General features: G+C 50.2%; 1 protein-coding gene across 1 annotated transcript in view; it reads left to right on the top strand.

The window, feature by feature from the left end:
- The first annotated feature begins 1,455 nt into the window (after window positions 1-1,455).
- Window positions 1,456-26,598, top strand: part of LOC112898133 (cysteine protease 1-like) — a 57,758-nt gene continuing 32,615 nt past the window's right edge. Inside the window, exons 1-2 of the mRNA XM_025966522.1 lie at window positions 1,456-1,834; window positions 1,940-2,249. Coding sequence (XP_025822307.1) covers window positions 1,456-1,834; window positions 1,940-2,249 — 689 coding nt within the window. The remainder of the gene's footprint in view (window positions 1,835-1,939; window positions 2,250-26,598) is intronic.

Genomic DNA, 26,598 nt, shown 5'->3' on the forward strand with positions numbered 1-26,598 from the left:
CGCCAATTTCTTCTTGTTTCAGAAGAACGATACTGAAACTTTTAGATTAGAGGCCGAGCACACTTTCATGGATGGTACAGAGGGGCTCGTCATCAAGATCAAGCTCCACACCACGCGCCCACAGGCTCAAACGCGAGGCGTGCTTTAATTCGTTCTTTGAATTTTTCTTAATACACTGCTGCAAAATGCTTTATTAGTCCCGAGCGTGGAACGGTACTAATAATGACCGGATCATTTGTTCTGGTTCCCACACCCGGGACTAAAAGGTTGTGCAAAGGTAAAAAAAATACTCCACACCTAGGACTCAAATCCAAGATCTTTTGCCACGCGCGTAGCTTTCTTACCACCTCACCTACACTGAACATATGACTCTAATAGGTACGCTTTCCTTTTCAACTGACCCGTGGAGGATTCTTTTGCCCCGGTTCATGGTTGATAGTACCAACTAGGACTAAATAGTGACCCTTTAGTCCGGGTTGGTGTTATCAACAGGAACTAAAAAATCTGCATTTTTAGTTCTAGTCGGTGACTCCAACCGGAAAGGAAGATCTCCCGGCCCGTAGCTATTAAATTTGGGACAAATTTCAAAAACCGATGAGATTTTCTGTACTAGCGATATCATCAGTAATTATAGAAACAATATTAGGATTGACCACATATCATTAATATACAATCACCATTAAGTGTGGAAGATATATATATTTGTCAACCATATGGTATAAATATTAAATTTTACTCATGCGGATTGGCGAAACTATCTAATTTTATATATGGCGTAACTTATTAATCCATCCGTTCATACCTTTTACATATGATCTTGGATGAAAATAGTCATATCATGAAAATTTAGCACTCAATGCAATCTATTACAAAAGTGATCGGATAGTTTAGATCACCTTTTTGTGTTCGGCGTCGACCGTCGGATCTCGAACGAAACCACATCAAACTCGATGCCTTCGAGAGAAAACAGCATGATCCTCTACGGAAAATTAGCCTTGGGTGCACTACAATATTAGAGTCGGAGTCTGGCAGCTTTGTGTTACTGTACTGGGGTAGTAGTACTACGTGCCAGGTTCTGTGCAACACAGCGACGTGGCCGTTTCCAACAACCAAACTACTTTCCCTTAACTTGTCGAGTCAGACGCCCGGGTCCGAGCGCAGCTCTACGGCCCGACCCATAAAACCCGCCAGCCGCCGGCCTTCCCGGCACAAACGAACAAGACGAGCATGCCACGTTCATACGAACTTGTTCCTCTCTTGCCAACTCGATCACCGTGATACTTAGCTTGCTTGTCGACGTCACAAAACCCCCCGGAGGAACGCGACGGACATGGCGGCAGCAGGCGCCGGCCGCCGCCTCGCCGTGGTCGCGCCGGCCTTCCTCCTCGTCTTCGCCTCGTCGGCGGCCGCGCGGCGCGCGGTTCGTTCGCCACCGGCGCCGCGGAGCGCCACAGCATGGCGCGGACGGAGGCCCAGGCGCGCGCGATGTACGACCTGTGGCTCGTGCGGCACGGCAAGGCGTACACCAACGCCATCGGCGGCGACGTCGAGCACGACCGCCGCTTCCGGGCGTTCTGGGACAACCTCAGGTTCGTGGACGCGCACAACGCCCGCGCCGGCGCGCGCGGCTACCGCCTCGGGATGAACCGCTTCGCCGACCTCACCAACGAGGAGTTCCGCGCCACCTACCTCGGCGCCAGCGCCGCGGGCAGCAGGGGACGCACAAACGCTGACGGGAAGAGATACCGCCACGTACGACGGCGTCGAGGCCCGGAGTTCGTGGACTGGAGGCAGAGGGGCGTCGTCGCTCCCGTCAAGAACCAAGTTCATTGCGGTAAGAGAGTATCAATCGCTGCAGTACGGTTTGATGGCTATATTACTAATCGATCAATGATGCTTTAATTGATCGCTGTGTTGACTTGACCGTGCCGACCTGCAGGTAGCTGCTGGGCGTTCTCCGCGGTCGGCGCGGTGGAAGGGATCAACAAGATCGTCACCGGCAGCCTCGTGACGCTGTCGGAGCAGGGGCTGGTGGACTGCTCCAAGAACGGGCAGAACAGCGGGTGCAACGGCGGGATGATGGACGACGCCTTCGCCTTCATCGCCTGGAACAGCGGCATCGACACCGACGAGGACTACCCCTATACCGCCCGGGACGGCAAGTGCGACCTCGCGAAGAAGGGCCGCAAGGTCGTGTCCATCGACGGCTTCGAGGACCGTCCCCGGAACGACGAGATGTCGCTGCAGAAGGCCCACTACAAGAAAACAGCGAATTTCCGACGGCTAAAACAAACTTTCGATGGCCCCGTCGGAAGATACTTCACTTCCGACGGCCGAGGAGATAGCCATCGGAAGTTATTTAACTTCTGACGGCCGAAGACAGAGCTGTCGGAAGTTAATTAGCTTCCGACGGTCTAGGGCGGGCCGCTGTTACCCCCAGCCGGGCTCGCGTTTTCTGATTCCGTTTGAATTTTCCCCATCTCCCGCTGCGCCGGCCCCAGCTCGCGCCGCCGCCCGGCCCCGCCGCCGCCCCCCGGCCGCGCTGCTGCCTCTGCCCCCGGGCCACGCCGCCACCCGTCCCCGCTGCCGCCCGGCCGCGCCGCCGCCTGGCCGCGCCACCCGGCCCCGCCAGACAGACATCGAGCCGAGGTTGGAACAATTCTTTTTTTTGTTGGTTCCTTCTTTCTTATTTAGAATAAGTGAGTCTCTTCCATTCGGTTCATTAGCTTTAGGAAAAATAGAAGCAGCCGCCGTCGAGCGCCGCGCCGCCCGGCCCCGCCGCCACTCGACCCCCTGCCGCCCAGGTTAGTGCAACACCGTCGGATGTTAAATAAAACATGCTTCGATATGGTAAAGATTGTGGCAAAACCAACCTGAATTACACCGGCTCAAATACGCAAGTCCTCTCTCAAGGGCTCCAACGTACTTCAAACGGTGTAACCCCTTGACCTGTCGGGTAGAGTCCCGATGAAACCACCTAACTTCCGGGATCGAATAAGGTTACCTCACACGAAGATGAGTCCAGAGATACAGTCACCATCATATTTTACATCACAGGGATTACATTACAAGAGTTTCCAAAAGTAGTACTAAGTTCTACATTAGTAAAATTATTACAAACCGTTAAAGTTAAGGTTCTTGGCAGCGGAAAACAAACGCGACGATTTACAACACGTCGTCAGGACGGATGTCATGCTAAGCCCGGGCACGACATGTGACAGTTCAAATACTTGTAAGCTAGGCACATTATTTATTTAATGTGAAGTATGTGCTTGTTAATGTAAAGCTTGTGTGTGTTTATGTGAAGCTTTTGAAAATTTAAAATGCAAGTAAAAGGGGTATTTTTATAATTACGGAAAAACTAGGGTTGTTTTTGCAAAATGTTTTTGGATGGGAGGTAATTTCATAATAAGGGTATTTATGTAAATTTATGAAAATACAAACCCTTTTATGTAATTTAGTTGGAGTATAAAGTAACTTTCCAAAAATTACCAAGGGTCAAAGTGAAAAAGGTGAAAGTAATCATACCAGCCTTAAATGCTTGCGAATAAGCCCAAAGGTTCATAAAAATTGCTTTGTTAGGACAAAACTTATGGAAAGTTTGATTTGAGTGCAAAATGGTGAAATAAAACTTTGTACTATAGGTTTCTGAACTTGAGCCCTAAAGCAAAGTTATAGTTTTTGAAAAGTTCTACAACTTTCATTTTGACCATTTTCTCATTAGAGCTCTGGATCAGTAGGGAATTTCTGTTTACAGTGAAGTCCCTGAGGTTTTTGAAATTTCCAACTAAGTCCCTCGGACCTCCTCCTCTCTTCTTCCTCGTCTGGCAACTCCTTTGCTCCGCCGCTGCACCCCTGCCGCCGGTGTCAGCACCGTTTCCCCGGCCATGTGCTGAGCCTCGGCCGCTCCCCGGCGCCACCTCCAGCTCCTAGCTGCCCCACGTGTCGACCCCAACCCGAGCGCCGCTCTAGCTCTTCTTGCTGGCCCCCTCGCCGAGTGTCACGTTGCCTGTGGTACTGCCATTGCCGCCCGGTCTCGCCGGCACTTCTGCTCGCCGCCTACCGCGTCAACGCAGCCACCCAGGACCGCGGCATTGCGCCCTTTCCACTCTCCTCTATCTCTACGGACTATAAAAGGCCGGTTCTACCTCACGGTCGCACTACCAGAAGCCGCCGTTGCCCTCCATTGTTGCTGCTCAACCATCCCACGCCAAGCTCGCCCCTCCGACCTCTCTTCTCTCGAGCTGACCCCCAAAATCGCTTGCCCCCAGCCCCTTGAAGCTCCTCCACCTGTTCCCCATCAACCCCGCCCGCCGAAGCTCGCTAGAGCACCACTGCCACCATTGGCAAGTTATTGTCACCGTCGTCGGCCCTCCTCCAGCCACCCCGGCGTCACCCGAGCCCATCCAAAGGTAGCCCTCGTGTCCCTCATGCTCCCCCACCTATCCCTCGCCTCCGGGAAGCACCCCATCGCCGGAATCAAGCTCCCTGAGCTTTCTCTGTTCCAAAAATCGCGACCAGGGACCCCATACAACAATAGGAATAGTTTCAGGGACCTATCTGCACAGACCATGACTCAGATGAATAGTATCGCGCTGGATCTTTTTGAAATCTTTGGCTGAAACTTTGAAAAATCGTAGTAAATCATAGAAAAATCAGAAAAATGCCAAACCAGTTTTGTTGGAATCCTTAAGTAAAATTCGACTACTTTTATTTAGGAAGTTTGAGCTGTAGGTGTATATTTTCTGATGTAGATTAAATATTAGGAAATGGGTGTTTTATTGTATCTCATGTTATATGCATGTGTTGTGGCTGAATTTTGGAACCTAGGTTGTAAGTTCCATAAGTAGCTTTGTGTAAAAAATTCGAGTACTTTACTGTTCATTTACTTAGAATTCGAGTACTTTTTGTTGTATGTTGATAGAAAGTTCATAATTTAATTCTAGCTGCATTCCTTCATGTTTCATGCTGAAAATTTTACCTAAGCTTTGCTTCAACATGTTTAGTTCACTGTAAAAATTTCGAGCCCGGAAACTATGTGCATGTTTGTAAATCTATTTTTGTTCAGTTTGTCTTGTTGAGGCTAAAATAAATACCTTAGGTTGGCAATAAATGCTGGTAAATTGTTTTTACACTCCTTATCAGTGTGTTATCATGCAAGTTAATCTGTGCTACCAGATCCTTACTGCATGTCAAGTTGTTGCATTTATTTGGTTCCTAGATATAGTTTTCTTTTTGTGTTACTAAGAGGTGCTTTCCTACCTGTTAATTTCAGTAGCTAATTCTTGTTCCTGAGTAAGTCATGTTACCCTTGTTGGATAATTATAACATGAGTTATGGTTACAACAAGTGTCTCTGTGCGGCTGCTTAGATTCTGAGCATGTGCTTTAAAGTTGATTGCTTATGCGTGATATTGTTTGTATGCTTGCTAAAGCTAGCTCGTAACCCCAGTACAACTTAGCTAACATACCTGAGACCTTGTGACACTTGAGTCATTATGTACGATTTGGAATAAATTATGAACCACTTAAAGCTATATTTAGTCATGTGTGCTTGTTGTTACAATATGATTCTTGTGCCACTTGTTCGAATCTTAATTAGACTTGTTGTGCAACTGTAAAACAGATGAGAAGTCTAATCTGCAAGTGAAACATTTGATTTATATTTAACCTGCTGGTGGTGTGATGCTAGACTTAATTAGCTCTTGGTAGCCAAAGTCTTTGCGATAGATTGACTGAAGTTAAATTGTGCACCATGCCTGATGTGCTTGCTACCCCTATGGCAGACTATTGTGATGTTTCGTTAACCTTCTCTGTCAGCACACTTATATCAGCCGATTTATCGACTGAGATGTTGACCATGCACCCCTTTAGCAATATACCCATAGGACACATACCTATCGGCCATATGTCTTCTGACTACGCACCCGTAGGACACCCATCAGCTGTATGCCCATCAACCTCACGCCCTCTTTAGCTACCCATCTATCGACACCAGCCCATCGGCCACATTCTCTTTTGTCTAGTTCCATATTTGTAGTCTCATCAGCTTAAGTCCGATGATAATGTCATATTCCATCTGGTTCTTGTAACGGATCCAGTTTAGATGGCCCCATTGGCTACATGTCACTCAATTGTTGTACTGACGTAATCAAGCCGATACAACCACACCTAGTTACCTAGGATAACATTTAAGCACATTTTAGTTAAGCACAGTTAGTGCAGAGTAGGACAATCAGCTACACGGCTAATATTGCCCAGTAGATATAGAAGAACATTAAGGATGGAAACCAGCTACACAGCCGACCCACCAATCGGCTGAGCACGCCGAGGCCCAAACCGTACGGATGCATAGTTCGACTAGTCTACCAATACACCATCAGCTAGTTACTCGCACTAGTTAACTAGCTATGTTGATACATCACTCGACTAGTTCTACCCGATGTGTAAATCGGCTAATGTGCCGATACACTAAATCGACTAGTATGCCGATTCACCGATCGACTAGTACACGTACACAAATCGGCTCAACCGATGTTCACTAATCAACTAGTTTGCAAATGCACTGATCGACTACTTGTATCTTATCGATTCACAAATCTAATACATGCGCACATATCAGCTCGGCCGATGTTCACAGATCGACTAGTTTTCTAAACACACAAATCAGCTAAGCCGATGTGTGCAGTGATCAGCTAGACAACCAATTTAGATGACATATTGGCTGCACCTGTTAAGACACACCACCACAGATCAGTAAGATAGCACAGTAGACACGCCTCTGTTAGGCACGACCAAAGCACATCAATCGGCTAAACCTGATGCACCCTCGTCGACTAAGGCAAGCCGATACACCAACCATTAGTTAGGCAAAAACATGCTGATAACTAGATCTAATCAGCAAGGTCCTTCCTTGATCTATCCTTGAAGCACCGTACCTTTAACATTCCTATCCATATCAGCCAATTTGACCCCGGGTGAATTCAAATTGGCTAATCTCTTCTACTCATATACAGAGACCGCTCCTGCCGATTTCTCTTACAAACCAAAATCAGCAGATTTCCTAATACTGTGTAAGATAGCTCCCTCATTTGCCAATTCTATCGGCTAAACCCTATTGTTTTCAATCGGCTCTATTGTAACCTTCAACAAATAGCCAATTTTAATTGGTTGTCCAACTAAAGCTCTACCCAAGTTAGTTTTTGATCTTTTTGATTGTTATAGGAGTAGTATGTTAAATGAGTGTTGGATTGCAACTTTATCGTAAGGTAAAATAGTTTCATGTGCACACTTTGAATGTAATGTTGCGTTGCATGTAGATACGACTACTTCCGCAAGCGGCACCTACAAGATCTCCCAGGAGTCTGCAGAGGATGTTTCTAAAGACCAAAGGAACGTCACCAAGGGATTATCTGAAGCCCCGAACCAAAGTTCAGAAGATAATAATACTAACATCCCTGACTCCAGCCCCACCAGTAAAGGCAAGCCCCGGACATAAACCCAGTATCTTATTTACACTGCAATTTACCTCTATATATAGTTGTATACTTGTGCATTAAGTTCTTAGGAGTTGTCTGAAAACCATAGATGCATTTCCCTAGGAACCAATGTACTGAATCCTAGAAACTGAGTCCGACTAGTGCTATGCTAATAGGACCGGTAGAAGTCGGGTGATTTCCTGTCACTCGCGCGATATAGGAATTGATTAATTACAATTCTGCAATCACTATAAGGATGACGGACGGGGTTATGTGTAGCATCATGGAAGGAAAGGATACCCCGTCTGTGTTGATGAATTTGGTTAAGGTCGCAGTGTGTGGTAGTGGCAGTTAAGCGTTTGAAAGTACTAGCCATATGCCGCGAAATATGGTAAGCGGTAAGCCTAGTAACCAATCGGCCCGGCAAGTGGACTCGTCCCCCACCACTCGACTTTTATTTTATGTTTACACGCACCGACTGTGGGAGTACGTTCTGCAAAGCAGACAGGCATACGGTCATGTAGTCGTGCTACAGACGTATGTCCTGCACATTGGATGTGCGTATGGTCCAGCAGTCGCTTGTGGTGGCTTTGTTCCACGACCCGGAATGAAAGGCAAACGGTTGCTTCGGAACGACCTGTTGGTGTTCCAAGCATGTGAGTTAGGTTTACCTTGCAAGGGTTGAAATTCGATTCAGAATCGTCCGCTTCTCACGAAGATTGAGACTGCTTAACTCTTTTGCCACATAGAGTAACAAGAGCAATGTTGTTTATAAGTAATGCTGATTGTCAGACCCGGGGCCACCGGGCTGGGCACGTTACGAAGTTTAAGAGATTAAGCCCGTCTTGTCTCTTATTTCTTTTGTTTATCTCTTGTTTATCCCGTTTAAATAGGAGATAGAGCTAACCAACACAGAGAGGATCTACTCGAGATCAGTTCGGGTGTGATCCCTCGGAGGGGGTTGGTTAGCATCTTTGTAACTCTGACCTCTCGGATATATAAGGGAGGTCAGGGACCCCCCTCGAAGGAGAGATCATTAGGTCATTCTATACAGAAGGCAATACAAACCATACAGGACGTAGGGTGTTACGCTCCGTGCGGCCCGAACCTGTCTAAGTCTTGTGTTCCTTGCACCTTCGAGTTCCTGATCTCGGCGTCCCCTCACCCAAAACTTACCACCTTGGGTATACCCCACGGTGGGCAGCCGGTTAAACACCGACAGCTGGCGCGCCAGGTAGGGGTGCGCGTCGAAGATCCACCGGCGAGCTCGATGGCATCGTTCAGATTCATCAGGTCAGTTCCCTCTCAGGGTACGACGTTCGTTTTTGGTTCATGGGTCTGCATCGCAGATGGTGCGGGCAGTTTCCGGCGATTCCTCGTCGACATGAAGCCAAAAACCTCCGCTGCGGATCTCCGCAGCGACCTTGACAAGTTCGTCGACGGGCTCGACAACTTGCCGCTCCACGCTTCCGCAGCACAGATCGAGTTGGAGTCCGATCTAGCTTCGACTTCTTCTGGTGTTGTGGCAACTCCCTGGTTTGGATTCGTTCCAATCTAGGGACCAGCACAACCGATATCAACTCGGTTTGTGCGATTTGGCCACCAACCTTCAGGAGGCCCACGACTCTGGGTCCCTCTCCATGTCTGAGAAGGACCTGGACTTGTTACTCCAGACCGGAAAGCTTGAGGCCACCGCGTGTCGGGGGGCTTCGGGTTGTTCCGGTACCGGTGATCTGGTGGTCACCCCCCTGCCGGAGGGGCACGTGGTGTACTGGAGGGGCATGACGCTCCCCAAACTACTCGAGGCAGAGGGCCGACTCGTGGCCCACCTCGAGCCCTTGCCTTTTCAAGAAGGCAGGCCATTGGCCACCGAGGCTGAGGGGTCGACCGAACTAGTCGATGAAAGTTCTCATGAGCTTTCCTCCCGCCAGGTGCTGATGGCCGAAGAAGGCGAGGACGATGGGGATTTTCCCATCGACAACTTTGAAGCGGTCTCCGAGGATGAGATCACAGCCAATGTCGGCGACGAAAATGACGCCGATCGTGAAGCGCGGAGGGCCAGAAACAGGGCCCGCACAATCCGGCAGAGGAGGGCCAACGAGCGTAGGAGATCTATGCATCGTGAGCTTGATCCTGAGTTCGCCGCCGTCAGCGAACGGGGGTTTCGGACTCCGGTGGCCAACATCGCCAGGGTTACGGCCATCCTCGAGCGCAGCCATGACCCGGAGGTACGTCAAGCACTCTTGTACGCAGAGGGCTTGGATCCAGTTGGATCAACACAACCCGGCGCTTACCATCAGGGAGGAGCGCGTGGGTGAAAGTCGAAGTCAGAACCACAGCCGAGCGGCTGGCGGCTGTCCTCGACGTCAACCCAGCAACGACAACGCTTGCGGGAGCCAGACCCCTGGCGGGAGGCAGCAGCCACCGCAAGGGGGTCAGCCACGACAAGCCCATCATCGACTCCCTCCGGAGGATCTGCGTCAACACATCAATGAAGGCCGCGATGCGCGCACCGTGATTTCTTCCAGGCGCAAGACCCGTGAAGAAGTCGAGAATGAAGGTACTGATTGTAGCGATCGATTTCCTGCTTTTTCCGCTCGTTTCAGCAGCTACAAGTACCCGGAGGGCTTCAAGCCGATCGGCATCACCAAGTACGACGGCAAGCAGGCTCCCCCAGCAGTGGCTTCGTTGCTACTCTACGGCCATTGACGTCGCGGGGGCTCAAATATCACCAAAGTCGTCTACTTCCCGATGGCTTTGGACCCTGCGCCGCTCACTTGGCTGGAGAGCCTCGGCAGCAACACAATTGACTCCTGGGAACGGCTTAAGAAAGTCTTCATCGACAATTTCCAGGAGCGATCGCTCGTGCAGGTACTCGACATGATCTTGCCCAGTGCAAGCAAGAACGCAACGAGCTCCTGCGATCCTACACGCGTCGCTTCTTCGACGTCCGCGCCACTATCGCGAACATCTCAGAAGAAGACATCATCAACTGTTTCTACAACGGCATCACCGACCCCAGCATCTACAGGGATTTCGGGCGAACAGGCCAAAGACTGTTGCGGGCCTTCGTGACATGATGCACGATTGGTCCGAACAAGAGGAGAAGATGCGGGAGCGGTTCCCGCGGCATCAAGATAATAATTTGCGGCGTTCAAACGACAACCGCAACGACACAAGCCAGCGGGACTTTTCGGGTTCACTCCGAAAACGAAAGCCAGATAATGTTATCGCGGCTATCGATCGTCCTTCGCGGGGCAAGAAGTCAACGACGCAGGAGGAGTTCGAGAAGCTCCTGCAGAAGAAGTGCCCATGGCATCCGGGCGCTAGCCACGCCGCCATTGACTGCTACCACCTTCGGAGGACGTTCAGTAACACCGGTGGTGGAAAGAAGAATAAGAAGCCTGCCGACAAAGAACCCGAGGATGACGATCACGACGGACCAGGGGCGTAATCCGAAGTTTCAGGATGCCTCGAAGGTCGTCAACGTTATCTTCGGCGGTGATGAGGATTTCCGGTTCCAGGAGGGACCAGAAGCTGCTTCTTCGTGAGATTTTGTCCGTCGAGCCGGCGTACCACGGCCGCTCCGTTGGTCGGAGGTCCCCATCTCGTTCTCTCGCGACAATCAATGGACGAGCTTCTCGGAGCCCGGTAAGTTCCCATTGGTTCTGGATCCCGTGGTGGCGGAGGTCAAGCTCACCAAGGTCCTCATCGATGGCGGAAGCAGGCTCAATCTCATCTTCGTCAGTACTTTGAAGAAGATGGGCCTGGATTTCAAGGATATGTTGGTGCCCAGCAAGTCTCCCTTCTACGGGATCGTCCCAGGTAATGCGGCGCACCCGCTTGGCACGGTGGTCCTCCCAGTCACCTTTGGCACGCGGGAGAATTATCGTACCGAGTTTATCAAGTTTGAGGTGGCTACTTTTGATTCCTCTTACCATGCAATATTGGGTCATCCGGCACTAGCTAAGTTCATGGCAGTGCCGCACTATGTTTATCTGCTTCTTAAGATGCCAGGACTCGGTGGAGTGCTCACCCTCCGTGGCGACTTGAAGAAGTCATATGACTGCAACCAGGAGGCGATCCAATATGCTTCGACTACTCGTGTGCCAGATGCTTCGGGAGAAGTACTCGCAGCCGCGCAGCAGCTTTCCCAGTCTGGGCTGGAAATTCCCTCCAAGAAGGCCAGCAAGTCAAGCATCCAGTCGACTGATGGCGTGGCCCTCAAGTCGATCCAGCTCCAGGAGGGAGATCCGTCTAAGACCGCCGTCATTGGCGCGGGCTTAGGCAACAAATAGGAACTCGCGCTCGTCAGCTTTCTTCGGGCTAACCGAGACATATTCGCATGGAAACCTGCGGACATGCCAGGGGTGCCCAGGGAGTTGATCGAGCATGCTTTGAATGTAGACCCGAAGGCCACGCCCAAAAAGCAACGCCTCCGGAGGTTTGCCCACGACAAGCGTGAGGCCATCAAACGAGAGATCGCTAAACTTCTCGCGGTTGGATTCATTAAAGAAGTAATCCATCCAGAGTGGGTAGCGAATCCCGTTCTTGTAAAGAAAAAAAATAATGAATGGAGAATGTGTGTCGACTACACTGATCTCAATAAGCATTGCCCAAAAAGATCATTTTGGGCTGCCGCGTATTGACCAAGTTGTCGACTCAACAGCCGGCTGCGTCCTTCTTTGTTTCCTCGATTGTTACTCAGGCTATCACCAGATCGCGCTTAAGGAGGAGGACCAAATCAAGACTGCCTTCATCACCCCGTACGGGACCTACGCTTACAAAACAATGTCCTTCGGGTTGAAGAATGCGGGAGCAACTTACCAACGCGCGATCCAGATGTGTTTCGCGGATCAGCTGCACCGGAACGTCGAGGCCTACGTGGACGACGTGGTCATCAAGACCAGGGAGTCCGATAACTTGATCACAGATCTGGAAGAAACTTTTAGCAGTCTGCGCAGATATCGGTGGAAACTCAATCCCACCAAATGCGTTTTTGGAGTACCTTCAGGGAAACTGCTCGGGTTCATTGTCAGCAACCGGGGCATCGAAGCCAACCCTGTAAAGATCACGGCCATCACTAATATGGAGGCTCCGGCCACAGTCAAGGATGTGCAGAAGCTGACAGGTTGTATGGCGGCCTTGAACAGGTTCATCTCCCGACTCGGGGAGAGAGGACTACCTTTCTTCAAGCTCCTAAAACGCCAAGACAGATTCCAATGGACGGAGGAGGCCGAGCGGGCCTTACAAGACCTGAAAATTCATCTCCAGTCGCCTCCGATCCTCACCGCTCCGCTACCAGAAGAGGACCTACTACTCTACATTGCGGCAACAACCCATGTTGTCAGCAGCGCTATTGTAGTCGAGCGAGGCGAAGAAGGCCATGCGTTTGGAGTGCAGAGGCCCATCTACTTCGTCAGCGAGGTCCTCTCCGAGTCAAAGGTACGGTACCCAGCAGTTCAAAAGCTCTTATATGCAATTTTAATCACATCAAGGAAGTTGCGCCATTACTTCGACGACTACAAGATCACTGTGGTTACGGATTTCCCGCTGGCGGATATTCTTCATAATCAAGATGCCACGGGACGCATATCTAAGTGGGCAGTGGAACTGGGGCTCAGTCAATCGACTTCAAGCCACGCACTGCAATCAAGTCACAGGCTCTAGTCGACTTCATGGCTGAATGGAGGGAGAATCAAGTCCCAACCCCAGTGGACAAGCCAGAGCACTGGACCATGTACTTTGATGAATCCCTCAAGCTCGACGGCGGGGGTGCTGGTGTCTTGCTTATCTCCCCACGAGGTGAGCAGTTGAAATACGTCCTTCAGATCCTGTGGGCGGTATCCAACAATGAAGCCGAGTATGAAGCCTTGCTTCACGGGCTTCGTTTGGCGATATCACTAGGGATCAAGCGACTACTTGTATATGGCGACTCTCTTCTTGTCGTTCAGCAGGTCAATAAGGAATGGGATTGCAACAAGGAGACGATGGAGGCATACGTTCAGGAAGTGCGCAAGCTGGAAAGCAAGTTCTCCGGCTTGGAGGTCCACCATGTGCTACGAGAACACAACGTTGGTGCAGATATCCTGTCCAAACTGGGGTCAACACGCGCTCAAGTCCCACCGGGAGTCTTCGTCCAGGAGCTCGCTCAGCCATCCATCAAGCCTTCTCCGCCGGTAACCATCGACTCGGGTCCCCAACAACCCGACCGAGAGGTTCTGATGCTGGGGAGGATTGGCGAGCGGCCTTTATCGACTTCATTCAAGACCAACGGCTACCGGCGGGAATCGACGCCAAGAGCGCAGAAGCGGCACGCATCTCGTGAAGGAGCAAGGGCTTCGCCCTGGTCAAAGGCAAGCTCTACAGGCGTGGCGCTCGGTCAGGAGTTCTCATGAAGTGCGTCACGAAGGAGGACGGTCACGACATACTGCGGGAGATTCACGAAGGCGTCTGCGGCAACCATGCGGCATCAAGAACGCTGGTTGGGAAAGCGTACAGGGCTGGTTTCTGGTGGCCCACCGCAGTCACCGACGCGGAGGATCTCGTGCGCAGGTGCCAAAATTGTCAATTCTTCGGCAAACAGACACATGTTCCGGCCCATAGCCTCATCACTATACCGCCATCTTGGCCGTTCGCTTGTTGGAGTCTCGACATGATCGGGCCCTTCACGACGGCACCAGGCGGTTTTACCCATGTGCTGGTGGCTATCGACAAGTTTACGAAGTGGATCGAGTACAAGCCAATCGCCAAGCTCACGCCAGATCGGGTTGTTGATTTCATCTCAGATATCTTGTACCGTTTTGGTTTCCCCAACACCATCATCACGGACTTGGGGTCAAATTTCACGGCCAACCAGTTCTGGGAATTCTGCGAGAATGCCTGCATCGAAGTTAAGTATGTCTCAGTTGCTCACCCGCGGGCCAATGGACAAGTCGAGCGGGCGAACGGCTTGATAATCGACGGCCTCAAGAAGCGGCTATATGACGAGAACAGTAAGAAGGGAGGAAAATGGGTACACGAGCTGCCGCATGTAGTCTGGGGGCTTCGGACTCAGCCGTCCAAAGCCACAGGCCAAACACCTTTCTTCCTCGTATATGGATCCGAAGCCATTTTACCAGCCGATATCATGTGGAAGTCCCCGAGGGTCGAAATGTACAATGAAGGCGAGGCGGACGAGGCACGGCAGTTAGAGCTCGACTCTGTAGAGGAAGCTCGTTGCACCGCTCTTGTCCAGTCAGCCCGGTACCTACAGGGGATCCGCCGATACCATGATCGCAACGTCAAGGAGCGGTCATTCAGTGTTGGCGACTTGGTCTTGCGTCGTATCCAGGACGAATCTGGCCGACACAAGCTCAACTCAAGGTGGGAGGGCCCGTTCATCGTCAAGCGGGTCACACGGCCAGGGTCGTATCGACTACAGTGCCCCGAAGGCCAGGACATCCCAAATTCCTGGAACGTCCAACACCTGCGTAAGTTCTACCCGTAAGCAAATGCCCGGCGATATCCGAATTCCCCGGGGGCTTGAAGATCTCCTTTCCTCGATTCATATTGGAGGCTTCGAGCCACAATATTCGGGTTGAACACTCCTTCTCCGGCGACAACAGCCACGGCCACGGGCGAAACTCTCGTGTAAGCTGGCTACTCGTCGTGAATAAAGTTATGACTACATTCACAACTTATCGACTTCATTTTTTGTCGAACCATCCGCTCCGGCTAAAACTCCTCGATATATCGAGTTCCGCCACGACCTTAGGTGGTCGCACGCGACTGAAGTCGCACCTTGTCCAACTCAGTTGATCCGCTCGACTGGCTAAAAAACAGCGCGTTGGAAAGGCTCGCATAAAGAGCCACCTCGACTACATCATGAGTGGCTGCACTCAGAACAGTCATGTTTTTGCCAAAAGAATGGCCAAAACGCGGCAACGACCGCACCTGCTCCTAACAAGCTCGATCCGTCCGCCCGGGTCTCACCCAGCTTACGGAGCACGCTCATAAGCACGAGCGTTTTCGACTACAATCAGAGTCACTGCACTCGAGCTAGTCCTAACTTTTCGCCCTACGCACGGCACCCCCGCGACGATGCTCGCGTTCTTCCCCAAACAGGTCTAGACCCGCTCGATCGAGTTGTGGCTACTCTGTTAGACGAATTCTAGCTGCCCTTCGGGTCGTTGCACCCAAGGACGCGTCTCTACTTGAGTCTCGTAAGCCTGGATCCCAATTCAGCTAAGACATGCAAACAAGCAGAGATGTCAAGGGAAGCATTTACATAAGAGAATGATTAAGTGTCTCATACACCCTAATCCTGCAGTACATTGTGTACAATCTATTCTGCTACAGGTTGGGCCTCTCGCAGGTACTCCTCGAACTGCTCGTCCGAGCAGTCCGCCGCCATCCCTTGCGCGAAGATGCTCAGCTGCGCGGTCGGCACGAAGGACTTGACGTACGCAAGGGCGTTGCTTACGCAAGCGACTGGAGCTTCGGATAAGAACTTGAGCATCTTTTTCGGGGCTTCACGGAGCCATCCCAGCAGGGGCCGTGGGCCGGCCTCGCCTTCTTCGGGCGGGTCCACCATGTCCACCAGTTCCTGGGCGGCTCCCTGGAGGTCCTCCAGCTCCTTGCGCCGCTGCTCGTCCCTCTCGCCCAGCGCTTTGACTTGCTGAAGGCAGTCGACGAACTGATGTTCAGTGTCGTCGATCACCTTCTGCAGCCTTTCGACTTCATCTGTACGACGATACAGCATATTCTTCACGTCAGTAAGCAGCTCCTCTTTATGTTTTATTACTTTCCTAAGCTCTGTGGTAAAGATGTTTCAGCAAACAAGTGAAATCACTAAGGACAAGTACTCGAGGGAAGCGAGGGCCTACCTTGATGCGCCTTCTTTTCCGCCTTGAGCTGCTCCTGGTACTCTGCTTGTTGCTCCTTGAGCCGTTGTTGGAGCTCGGAGTTGGCCTCTTCAAGGTTCTTCAGGTCATTCTTGAGCAGCCAGGTCTCTCGAGTCCTTTCCTGCTTCAGCATATCAAGCTCGCGCTGCAGATAGCAGTTCTTCGTCTTCTCCTCGGAGATGCGCTTGTGCAGGGCACCTAACTCCCGCGCGTCACTCACAACCGCGCGGAGTTTCTCCGACTTCTTCTGGGATTTGGTAATCACATGCTGCGCCAAAGGAGGAGAATGAGTACTAAACAACTCACCAATGCACATACCCGGAACTTTACGCGAGTACTACCATGGAGAAGTCGTATAACTCCTTGAAGGTGCTCTTGAAGGTCTTCAGGTTCTCGGCCGTTAGCAGAGGATCATCCACCAGGTCGGTGGTGATGATGTTCTGGTACCCTGGCCCGGTCCTCAGCACCTCACGGGGACTCTCCGAGGGCCCGGCGGCATCCTCGGACGGTGGCGGCTGGACACCTGCAAGCATACGACATAGTCACCACATTGTCCCCGGACCCTAGCTTCAAGCCGCGGGCGGGTAAGCGCGTACCTGTACCACTGTTAGGAGCGGCACCAGGGGCCACGACTTGTTCCTCGCCACTGAGCCCGGCTCCCTGTTGCCGGGACCCGGGAGGCGGCAAGTTGGGGAGCCCCGCATCCGCTTCCGGGGCCACGACCTGTTCATCGCCACCGGGCCCGGCTCCTCCTTGTCAGGACTCGGGAGGCGGCAAGTCGGAGAGCCCCGCATCTGTCCCAGGGGCCACCTCTGCGGGTACAGGCCCCCCAGGCGCCGAGGGCTCGGGGGCTGCTGCGGCTGAGGCAGGCGCCGCAGCCCTGCCCGGTTCCAGCTGGAGTTGCACCGCACTTGCAGCCCTGGCGACATCGACAACATGGTTATTCACGCAGGCGCGGCCAAGCTTTTCAAGCGATCGAAGCAAAACTCACAGTGTCGACTTCTTCTTGGCAGCCTTCTTCACCCGCCAGGCCCGACGGGGGACGCCCGCCGCGGATGGAGGGGTCTGATCGGCCGATGGAGGGGTCCCCGCCACGGCGATGGTCACCGTCGTGGCGGCAGAAGGGCCCGCCTCCACCCCTTCGGGCTCCGTCCCGGGCGGCGGAGCAGGGAGGCTGCAAGGGGACGCTGTCAGATTCTCAGCACCATGGAAACTTTGGAATTGGCCAACACAGTAATTCCGTACCTAGAGGACTCGACTTCTTGAGCCTTGCGTTTGCGCACCTGGCGCTGGCCCTTCGGCACCGGTGGCAGAGCGCCGGTCAACTCCACGCTCTGATCGGAGGAGTTGTCCTCGTGCAGCTCCCCCACGGTCCCTTCACTCGCCTGCGAGCCCACGCACCCGGTGGACTCGCTGCTGCCTTGAACTGCAGCATGGCGAACCGCCTTGGTGGCAACGGCGGCAACAAGGCGCGGGCCTCCCTCGGCTTCTTCCCCCGCTGGCAAGACCCCGCGTTCGGTGGCATCGTTGCGGCTCTGGATCGCAGCAAGGGGAGCTTTCTTGGCCGCCGTAACTGCAGAAGGAAGGAGGTGATACGCTCGGGGGAGGTCCGGCTGCGGCGGGTAGCTGCAGTACAGTTCCGAGTGTCCCTGCGGAAAGTCCCTCAGTTCAGTATCGGCGCAGTAGTCGATTTCTTCGGCAACAAGAAGTCGAGCACTTACCGGCGGGGGCGGATGTTGCGCGGAGTACAGGGTGGGCACGTACAGCACGGTGTTCACGTCCAGCAGCACCCGCTGAACCCGCTGGAGCGCGACTTCATCTGGCACCTCTTCTGTGCACATGCGAGAAGGGTCAGCAGGGCCGGTGTACTCGAAGCCCAGGCAACATCTCTGTTGGATGGGTTGGACGCGGCGCTTGTAAAAGGAGAACATGACGGAGGCGCCGATCACCCCCTCCTTCTTCAGTGCGTCGATGGCCTCCAGCAGCTCCTTGACTTGGATCATTTCCATGCCGGAGGGTTCAAGGTTCCATTCCCCCCTCACCACGGGCGGTTTGCTCGACTTCGTCGGCAGGGGGGGCGCATGGTTCTCGATGTAGAACCAGAGGTTTTTCCACCCAGGAAGGTTGGAGGGGAATTTATATGCAAGGTATTTTTCGCCGGCCTGCTGTCGCAGTTGGATGCCGGCGCCCCCTACCACAGCGAGTTTTTTCATGGTCGGTTGGGGTTTCAAGCGGAAAAGGAAGCGGAATAGATCCCAGTGGGGCTCAATTCCGAGAAATGCTTCACAAAAGTGGATGAAAATGGAGATGTGGCAGATGGAATTCGGGTTGAGGTGATGGAGCTCAAGCCCGTAGTAGTAAAGAAGGCCGCGGAAGAAAGAACAAGTGGGGAGGGCCAATCCCCGTTCGGCAAAATGGTAGAATGTGACGATTTCGTCGACATTCTCCATGGGGAACGGTTCACGGAAAGAGGGGCGCCAGTAGACGAGATTTTTCTCTTGCAGCAACCCCTCGGAAACAAGTTTTTTCAGATTGTTGAGGGAGCACTTACTGTGTGTCCACTCCGCGGTTGTTGGTTCCGCACCCTTCTTCACTCCCTCGATCTCCGACTTCTTGGACGTCATCTCCGATGCGCCGGCCACGAGATGCTCGGGGGCTGCGGGGAGAGGGGCGGGGAGGTCGGGGTGGGAGCTCTTCTTGGGGGAAGGCGGCGGCGCTTGGTTTGGATTGGGGAATTTGGTGGTTCTCGATGGAATGCAGATTGAAAGCGTGGTTTTTCCCTCCAGTTATCGCGGGGTTAAATAACCAGCGGAGTGGGGGAAATTACTGTTCTGAAGGTCAAGCGCCGTTTCGTGGTCTATTCCGAAGATGAGGGGTCATTTGGTGATTTGATTAGACGGCATATTTGATTAATCATTTTTTCAGGGCTAATTAGCCCGGAAAAAGGGGTTTTTCGAATCTTTGGTCTAATTACATCATTTGTACCATCCCTTCGTTCTCCTCATTAACGTGTCATTGTTTAGCCTGTATGCCACGATTTTTGGACCCTTATCTCCAAACTTTGTGGGATTTGGATTCAAGGCTCGGGGGCTGCGGGGTACGTGGCATCGACTACTTATTTTTCAAATTTCTTTGAAGGGTAAGGAAGACTACTGACAAGCGGGATCCTCAGCCTGATTCTCCGATTCAACCTAAGGCTCGGGGGCTACTCCATATGGAGTGCGATTTTGCAATCGCACGCCATATCAGAAATAAAATTCGGGGCATGAGCACCTCATAGCTTCGATGCAGCCAAGCAAGTACTCGAAGAAGGACTTCAGGACGAATCGTCAGAAAGAAGTCGAAGACTGCTTCGAAAGTACTCGATAAGCCTGCAGTGCTCAGCTACGAAGAGCTCGGGGGCTTGTCAGACCCGGGGCCACCGGGCTGGGCACGTTACGAAGTTTAAGAGATTAAGCCCGTCTTGTCTCTTATTTGTTTTGTTTATCTCTTGTTTATCCCGTTTAAATAGGAGATAGAGCTAACCAACACAGAGAGGATCTACTCGAGATCAGTTCGGGTGTGATCCCTCGGAGGGGGTTGGTTAGCATCTTTGTAACTCTGACCTCTCGGATATATAAGGGAGGTCAGGGACCCCCCTCGAAGGAGAGATCATTAGGTCATTCTATACAGAAGGCAATACAAACCATACAGGACGTAGGGTGTTACGCTCCGTGCGGCCCGAACCTGTCTAAGTCTTGTGTTCCTTGCACCTTCGAGTTCCTGATCTCGGCGTCCCCTCACCCAAAACTTACCACCTTGGGTATACCCCGCGGTGGGCAGCCGGTTAAACACCGACACTGATGTATGCTTTAAAGACTCTACCTTGCTTGAGTAGCTATAGGTGCTTACCTAGAATGGTTAAAAGAACTAGAACTTGAAAGCTAAAATATAAAATAAGGACCCACTCTTTGTTGCTTTTCAGCAAAAGCTAAACCTTGAATCTTTTGCAAAGCCTGCATGGTCTAGTTATGGGCTAAGTATACCCAATACCGGGTAAGTCTTGCTGAGTATTAGTATACTCAGCCTTACTAGCTTTATGTTTTTCAGGTAATATCTTTGAAGACCCTACTCTTCCCTTGCCTTGGCCCTGTGCTCTTCCAGTTGATTGGTCCGTGGAATGGGATCCGTCCTTGGCCAACACTGATGATATCGAGTGATGTCGTGCCCGGACTTAGCATGACATCCGTCTTGACGACGTGCTGTAGATCATCGCGTATGTTTTCCGCTGCCAAAAACTATAACTTTAACAGTTTGTAATGATTTGTCTAGATTTGAAACTTCGTACTGCTTTTGGAAACTCTTGAAATGTAATTCCCTGTGATGTAAAATATGATGGTGACTGTATCTCTGGACTCACCTTCGTGTGAGGTAACCTTATTTGATCCTGTGTATCGGTGGTTTATCGGGACGTTACCCGACAGGCCAAGGGATTATACCGTTTGAAGCACGTTGGAGCCCTCGGGGTGGACTCACGTACTTGATCCGGTATAATTCAGGTTGGTTCTGCCACACGACATCACTCGGTATCATCAGTGTTGGCCGGGGTCGGATCCCATTCCACGGACCAACCATCTGGAAGAGCACAGGGCCAAGACAGGGGAAGAGTAGGGTCTTCAAAGACATTACCTGAAAAACATATAACCAGCAAGGCTGAGTATACTAATACTCAGCAAGGCTTGCCCGTCTCATGGTATACTTAGCCATGTAACTAGACTTATGAATGCTTATAATGGTGCTGGGTTTAGTTTCAGCTGAAAAGCAACAAGGAGTAGATCCTTAATTTCAACTTTTAGCTTTCAAGTTCTATGTGATTATCCATTCTAGATAGCACCTATAACTAAGCAAGCATAGTATAATCTTTAGCCAAACATCATCTTTGATAACCGTAAAGTTGCTCTTGTTACTCTATGTGGTAAAGGGATCAAGCAGTCTCAATCTCCGCGAGAAACGGACGATTCCTGAATCGAATTTCAGCCTTGCAAGGGTAAACCTAACTCACACGCTTGGAACATCCAACAATTGTTTCGAAGCAACCGTTTGCCTTTCATTCCGACTCGTGGATCAGAGCCACCACAAGCGACTGTAGGACCATACGCACATCCAATGTGCAGGACGTACGCCTGTAGAGCGACTACACGGCCGTACTCCTGGTTGCCCTGCAACACGTATTCCTACATGTCGAATCGAGTAACAGGAAGAACCAAAATACGAGTGGTGGGAGGTATGTCCACTCCTCGGGCCGATTGGTTACTAGGCTTACCGCTTACCATATTTCGCGGCATGTGGCTAGTACTTTCAAACGCTTAACCACCGCTACCACACACTGCGACCTTATCAAATTCAACAACACAGACGGGGTATCATCTCAACCATGATACCTCACATAATTCCCGTCCGTCATCCTTATAGTGATTACAGGAAGGTAAACATTGCAATTCCTATATCGAGCGAGTGACAGGAAATCACCCGACTTCTACCGGTCCCATTAGCAGAGCATCTATTCGATATGAACTCAGGTGCAATACATAGGTTCATAGGATTCATGCATCTAGGGTTTCATTCCATCTCCTAGACTTAATGCAAGATATAATATATAAGTATAAGATTGCATAATGTAGTAATTTGAAATACTGGGTTATACACCGGGGCTTGCCTTTACTGGTGGGGCTGGAGTTAGGGATGTTAGTATTATTATCGTCCGAACTTTGGTTCGGGCCTTCAGATAATCCCTTGGTGACATTCACTTGGTCTTCAGGAATATCCTCTGCAGACTTCTGAGAGATCTCGTAGGTACCGTCTGCGGAAGTAGTCGTATCTACATGCAATGCAAACATCATATTCAAAGTGTGCACACGAAACTGTTTTACCTTACGATAAAGTTGCAATCCAACACTCATTTAACATACTACTCACATAACAATCAAAAAGATCAGAAACTAACTTGGGTAGAGCTTTAGTTGGACAACTGATTAAAATTGGCTATTTGTTGAAGGTTACAACAGAGCTGATGGAAAACAACACGGTTCAGCAGATAGAATTGGCAAAGGAGGGAGCTATCTACATAGTATTAGGAAATCTACTGATTTTTGTTTAGAAGAGAAATCAGCATGAGTAGTTTCTGGATATGAGCAGAAGAGATTAGCCGATTTGAGTTCACCTGGGGTCATATTGGCTGATATGGATAGGAATGTTAAAAGTACAGTGCTTCAAGGATAGATCAAGGAAGGATCTTGCCGATTGGATTATCAGCATATTTCTGGTCTGTCCAATTGGTTGGTGCATTGGCCTTGGCCTTAGCGGATTCATGTGCATCAGGTCTAGCCGATTGGATGTCTACTGGTGCTAGCCGATTGGCCAAAGCTGTATCGGCCGTGCCTAACAGAGATTCTTACTGTGCTAACTTGCCGATCTGTGGTGGTGTGTTTCGGCAGGTGCAGCCGATATGCCATCTACATCGGATGTCTAGCTGATCACTGTGTGCATCGGCATAGCCGATTTGTGTGTTTAGCAAACTAGTCGATCTGTGAACATCGGCTGAGCTGATATTGCGCATGTACTAGATTTGTGAATCGATAAGATACAAGTAGTCGATCAGTGCATTTGCAAACTAGTTGATTAGTGAACATCGGCTGAGCCGATTTGTGTACGTGTACTAGTCGATCGGTGAATCGGCCTACTAGCTGATTTAGTGCATCGGCACATTAGCCGATTTACACATCGAGTAGAACTAGTCGAGTGATGTACCGGCATAGCTAGTTAACTAGTGCGAGTAACTAGCCGATGGTGTATTGATAGACTAGTCGAACTATGTATCCGTACAGTCTGTGTCTCAGCGTATTCAGCCGATTGGTGGGTTGGCTGTGTAGCTGGTTTTCACCTTTAATGTTCTCCTATATTTACTGGGTCATATCAGCCGTGTAGCTGATTGTCCTACTCTATAATAACTGTACCTAACTAAGATGTGCTTAAGTGTTATACTAGGTAACTAGGTGTGGTTGTATCGACTTGATTACGTCAGTACAATATTTAATTGACGTACAGTCGTTGGGTTCATCTAAATCAGACCTGCTACAAGAACCAAGTGGAGTAGAAAACTAATATCGGACTAGGCCGATGAGATCACAAGCGCGGAACTAGACTAACGAGAATGTGGCCGATGGGCTTGTGCCGAGGAGGATATGTTTTACAGATGTGCAGCCGATTGTAGTGTGGTTGAGGGTATGTGGCCGATAGGTATGTGTCCTATGGGTATATAGCTAAAGGGGTGTGTGGCCAACATCTCAGTCAATAAATCGGCTGATATAAGTGTGTTGACAGAGAAGGTTAACCAAACATCATAACAGTCTGCCATAGGGGCAGCAAGCACATCAGGCATGGTGCACAATTTAACTTCAGTCAATCTATCGCAAGGACTTTGGCTACCAAGAGCTAATTAAGTTTAGCGTCACACAACCAGTAGGTTAAATATAAATCAAATGTTTCACTTTCAGATTAGACATCTCATATGTTTTAGAGTTGCACAACAAGTCTAATTAAGATTCGAACAAGTGGCACAAGAATCATATTGTAACAACAAGCACACATGACTAAATATAGCTTTAAGTGGTTCATAATTTATTCCAAGTCGTACATTATGACTCAAGTGTCACAAGGTCTCAGGTATGTTAGCTAAGTTGTACTGGGGTTACGAGCTAGTTTTAGCAAGTATACAAACAATACCACGCGTAAGCAATCAACTTTAAAGCACATGCTCAGAATCTGAGCAGCCGTACAGAGACACTTGTTGTAACCATAACTCATGTTATAAGTATCCAATAAGGATAACATGACTTACTCAGGAACAAGAATTAGCTACTGAAATTAAATGGTAGGAAAGCACCTCTTAGTAACACTCAAAAAGAAAACTATATCTAGGAACCAAATAAATGCAACAACTTGACATGCAGCAAGGATCCGGTAGCACAGATTAACTTGCATGATAACACACTGACAAGGAGTGTAAAAATAATTTACCAGCATTTATTGCCAATCTAAAGCATTTATTTTAGCCTCAACAAGACAAACTGAACAAAAATAGATTTACAAACATGCACATAGTTTCTGGGCACGAAATTTTTACAGTGAACTGAACATGTTGAAGCAAAGCTAAGGTAAAATTTTCAGCTTTAGACCTAAAGGAATGCATCTAGAATTAAATTATAAAATTTCTATCAACAAACAACAAAGGTGCTCGAGTTCCTAATTAAATGAGCAGTAAAGGACTCGAAATTTTTACACAAAGCTACTCATGGGACATACAACCTAGGTTCCAAAATTCAGACACAACACATGCATACAACATGAGATACAATTAAAACACTCATTTTCTAGTATTTAATCTACGTCATAAAATACACATATATAGTTCAAGCTCACTATATAAAAGTAGTCGAATTTGACTTAAGGAATCAAACAAAATTGGTTTGGCATTTTTCAGAATTTTCTACAATTTTCTATGAATTTTCAAAGTCTACTGAAATAGATTTGAAAGACTCAGACTACTTTGCAGAAAGGACCCTAGAACTTTTCAAATCAAACCAATCAAGTCCTTGGCCGGACTTGACAAAGGACAGGGGAAAGGCAGCGGCGTTCTGGCGAGGGGAGTCGCCGGCGGCGAGGGGCCAGGGGTGGAGGAGCACAAGGAAGTAGAGATGGACCTCGGGCGGCGTTTGCGTGGAGCTGGGGTGGTCGGAGGCGGGCCTGCCATGGAGTTCTGCTTCGGGCGGCGGCGATCGGGATTGGTCATGGCGGTGATGTTCTGGCATGCTGGGGGTTGAAGAGGCTCGGTGCGGTGGTCCAGGAGCTTCCTCGGGATGATGTGGTCCTGCTTGAGTGATCGACGAGGGGTAGGAGCTGCTGGACGGCCGGGTCGACGGGGAGGCCGAAGCGGCGGCAGAGGAAGGTTGACGGCGAGCGTCCGTGGAACGGTCTGGTGAAGGATTTGCGCCAGGGTGGGGTCGGAGAGCACCAGTAGGGAGTGGAGAAGCTCGGCAGGGGGTCGAGACAAGGCAGCCTGGCACGCAAAGAATCGCAGCAGGAAGGCGGAGGATGGCCGGAGATTAGGGCTCGAAGTGGAGGTCCGAGCATCGCGGCGAGGGGCACTCCGGCGGTTGACAACTCAAGTGCCAAGGCGACGCGTGGAACGGCGTAGAGGCTGGCACATGCGAGGCAGGGCAGCAGCACGACGGTGGGGCCTTGGCCTTCTCCGTGCCGACCTTGGCGGACGAGGCAGCGTCCTCAACCTTGGCTTTAATCACGGACATGCCTGATGCCTTGCTGGTTGGATTGGTCGTCGGTGGATTTCGCGCTCGGTCAGTGATGCTGCAGCTTAAAGGGGACCAGTATATATATACAATGTAAAAGCTCAGTGCTGGTTCCCAAGTGTGGACACGCACGACAGTCCTTTTATCACACGGCACGGTTTAATTGTCAACGTGGCACCAGAATCGCTCGCTAGGAAGCTACGTGTGCAGTTGATAGCATGGCAATTTGACGCGTGGGGGGGGGGGGGAATACGTGTAAGCCTGAGGTGCTTTGCTTTCTAAAAAAACTAGTTTGCCACGTATACATTGAACTACTTTGTTGGACATCTGATGGCATTAGCAGTCTATGGGTATCTTGCTCATCCTTAACCATCAAATTCCTACGGACCAAAATAGCAACCTAGACTATAGAGGATTTGTCAACTTGTTGGATGAACATACTAGCCCAACTCCCTTGAAAATTGAAGTCGTTTTTAAGATGGCACTGCACCAAACTAGAAATATTTTGATGATCTAGAATTTTTTTTTCGGCAGCTGAAGTGAAACTTCAATGAAAGAAAATATAGTTTGTTTAGCTGTGCTAGTTAACCGAAAAGGGAATCTAAGTTCCTTGCTGGGTTACGACATCTGCCAAGAACATGGCGCTTTTCCTTTGGTGACTTCACTGTACCTCCAACAAATTTACTTGGACCGTTTCATTATCAACAAAGAAAATAGTGCATGTCACTTGTGTACAAATTTTCACACAATTCAACACATACATTTCAAATGAAACTTTTGGGTAAATACATTTTTTTACAGGGGTTACAGTAAGAAAAATATGTTTGCAAAATAACCCTTCACTTAATTTGGAGTTACCTCTTATCCAATTACATTTTGCAAAAACAACCCT

Source organism: Panicum hallii, chromosome 6 (genome assembly GCF_002211085.1).
Source record: "Panicum hallii strain FIL2 chromosome 6, PHallii_v3.1, whole genome shotgun sequence".
NCBI classification, from domain to species: domain Eukaryota; kingdom Viridiplantae; phylum Streptophyta; class Magnoliopsida; order Poales; family Poaceae; genus Panicum; species Panicum hallii.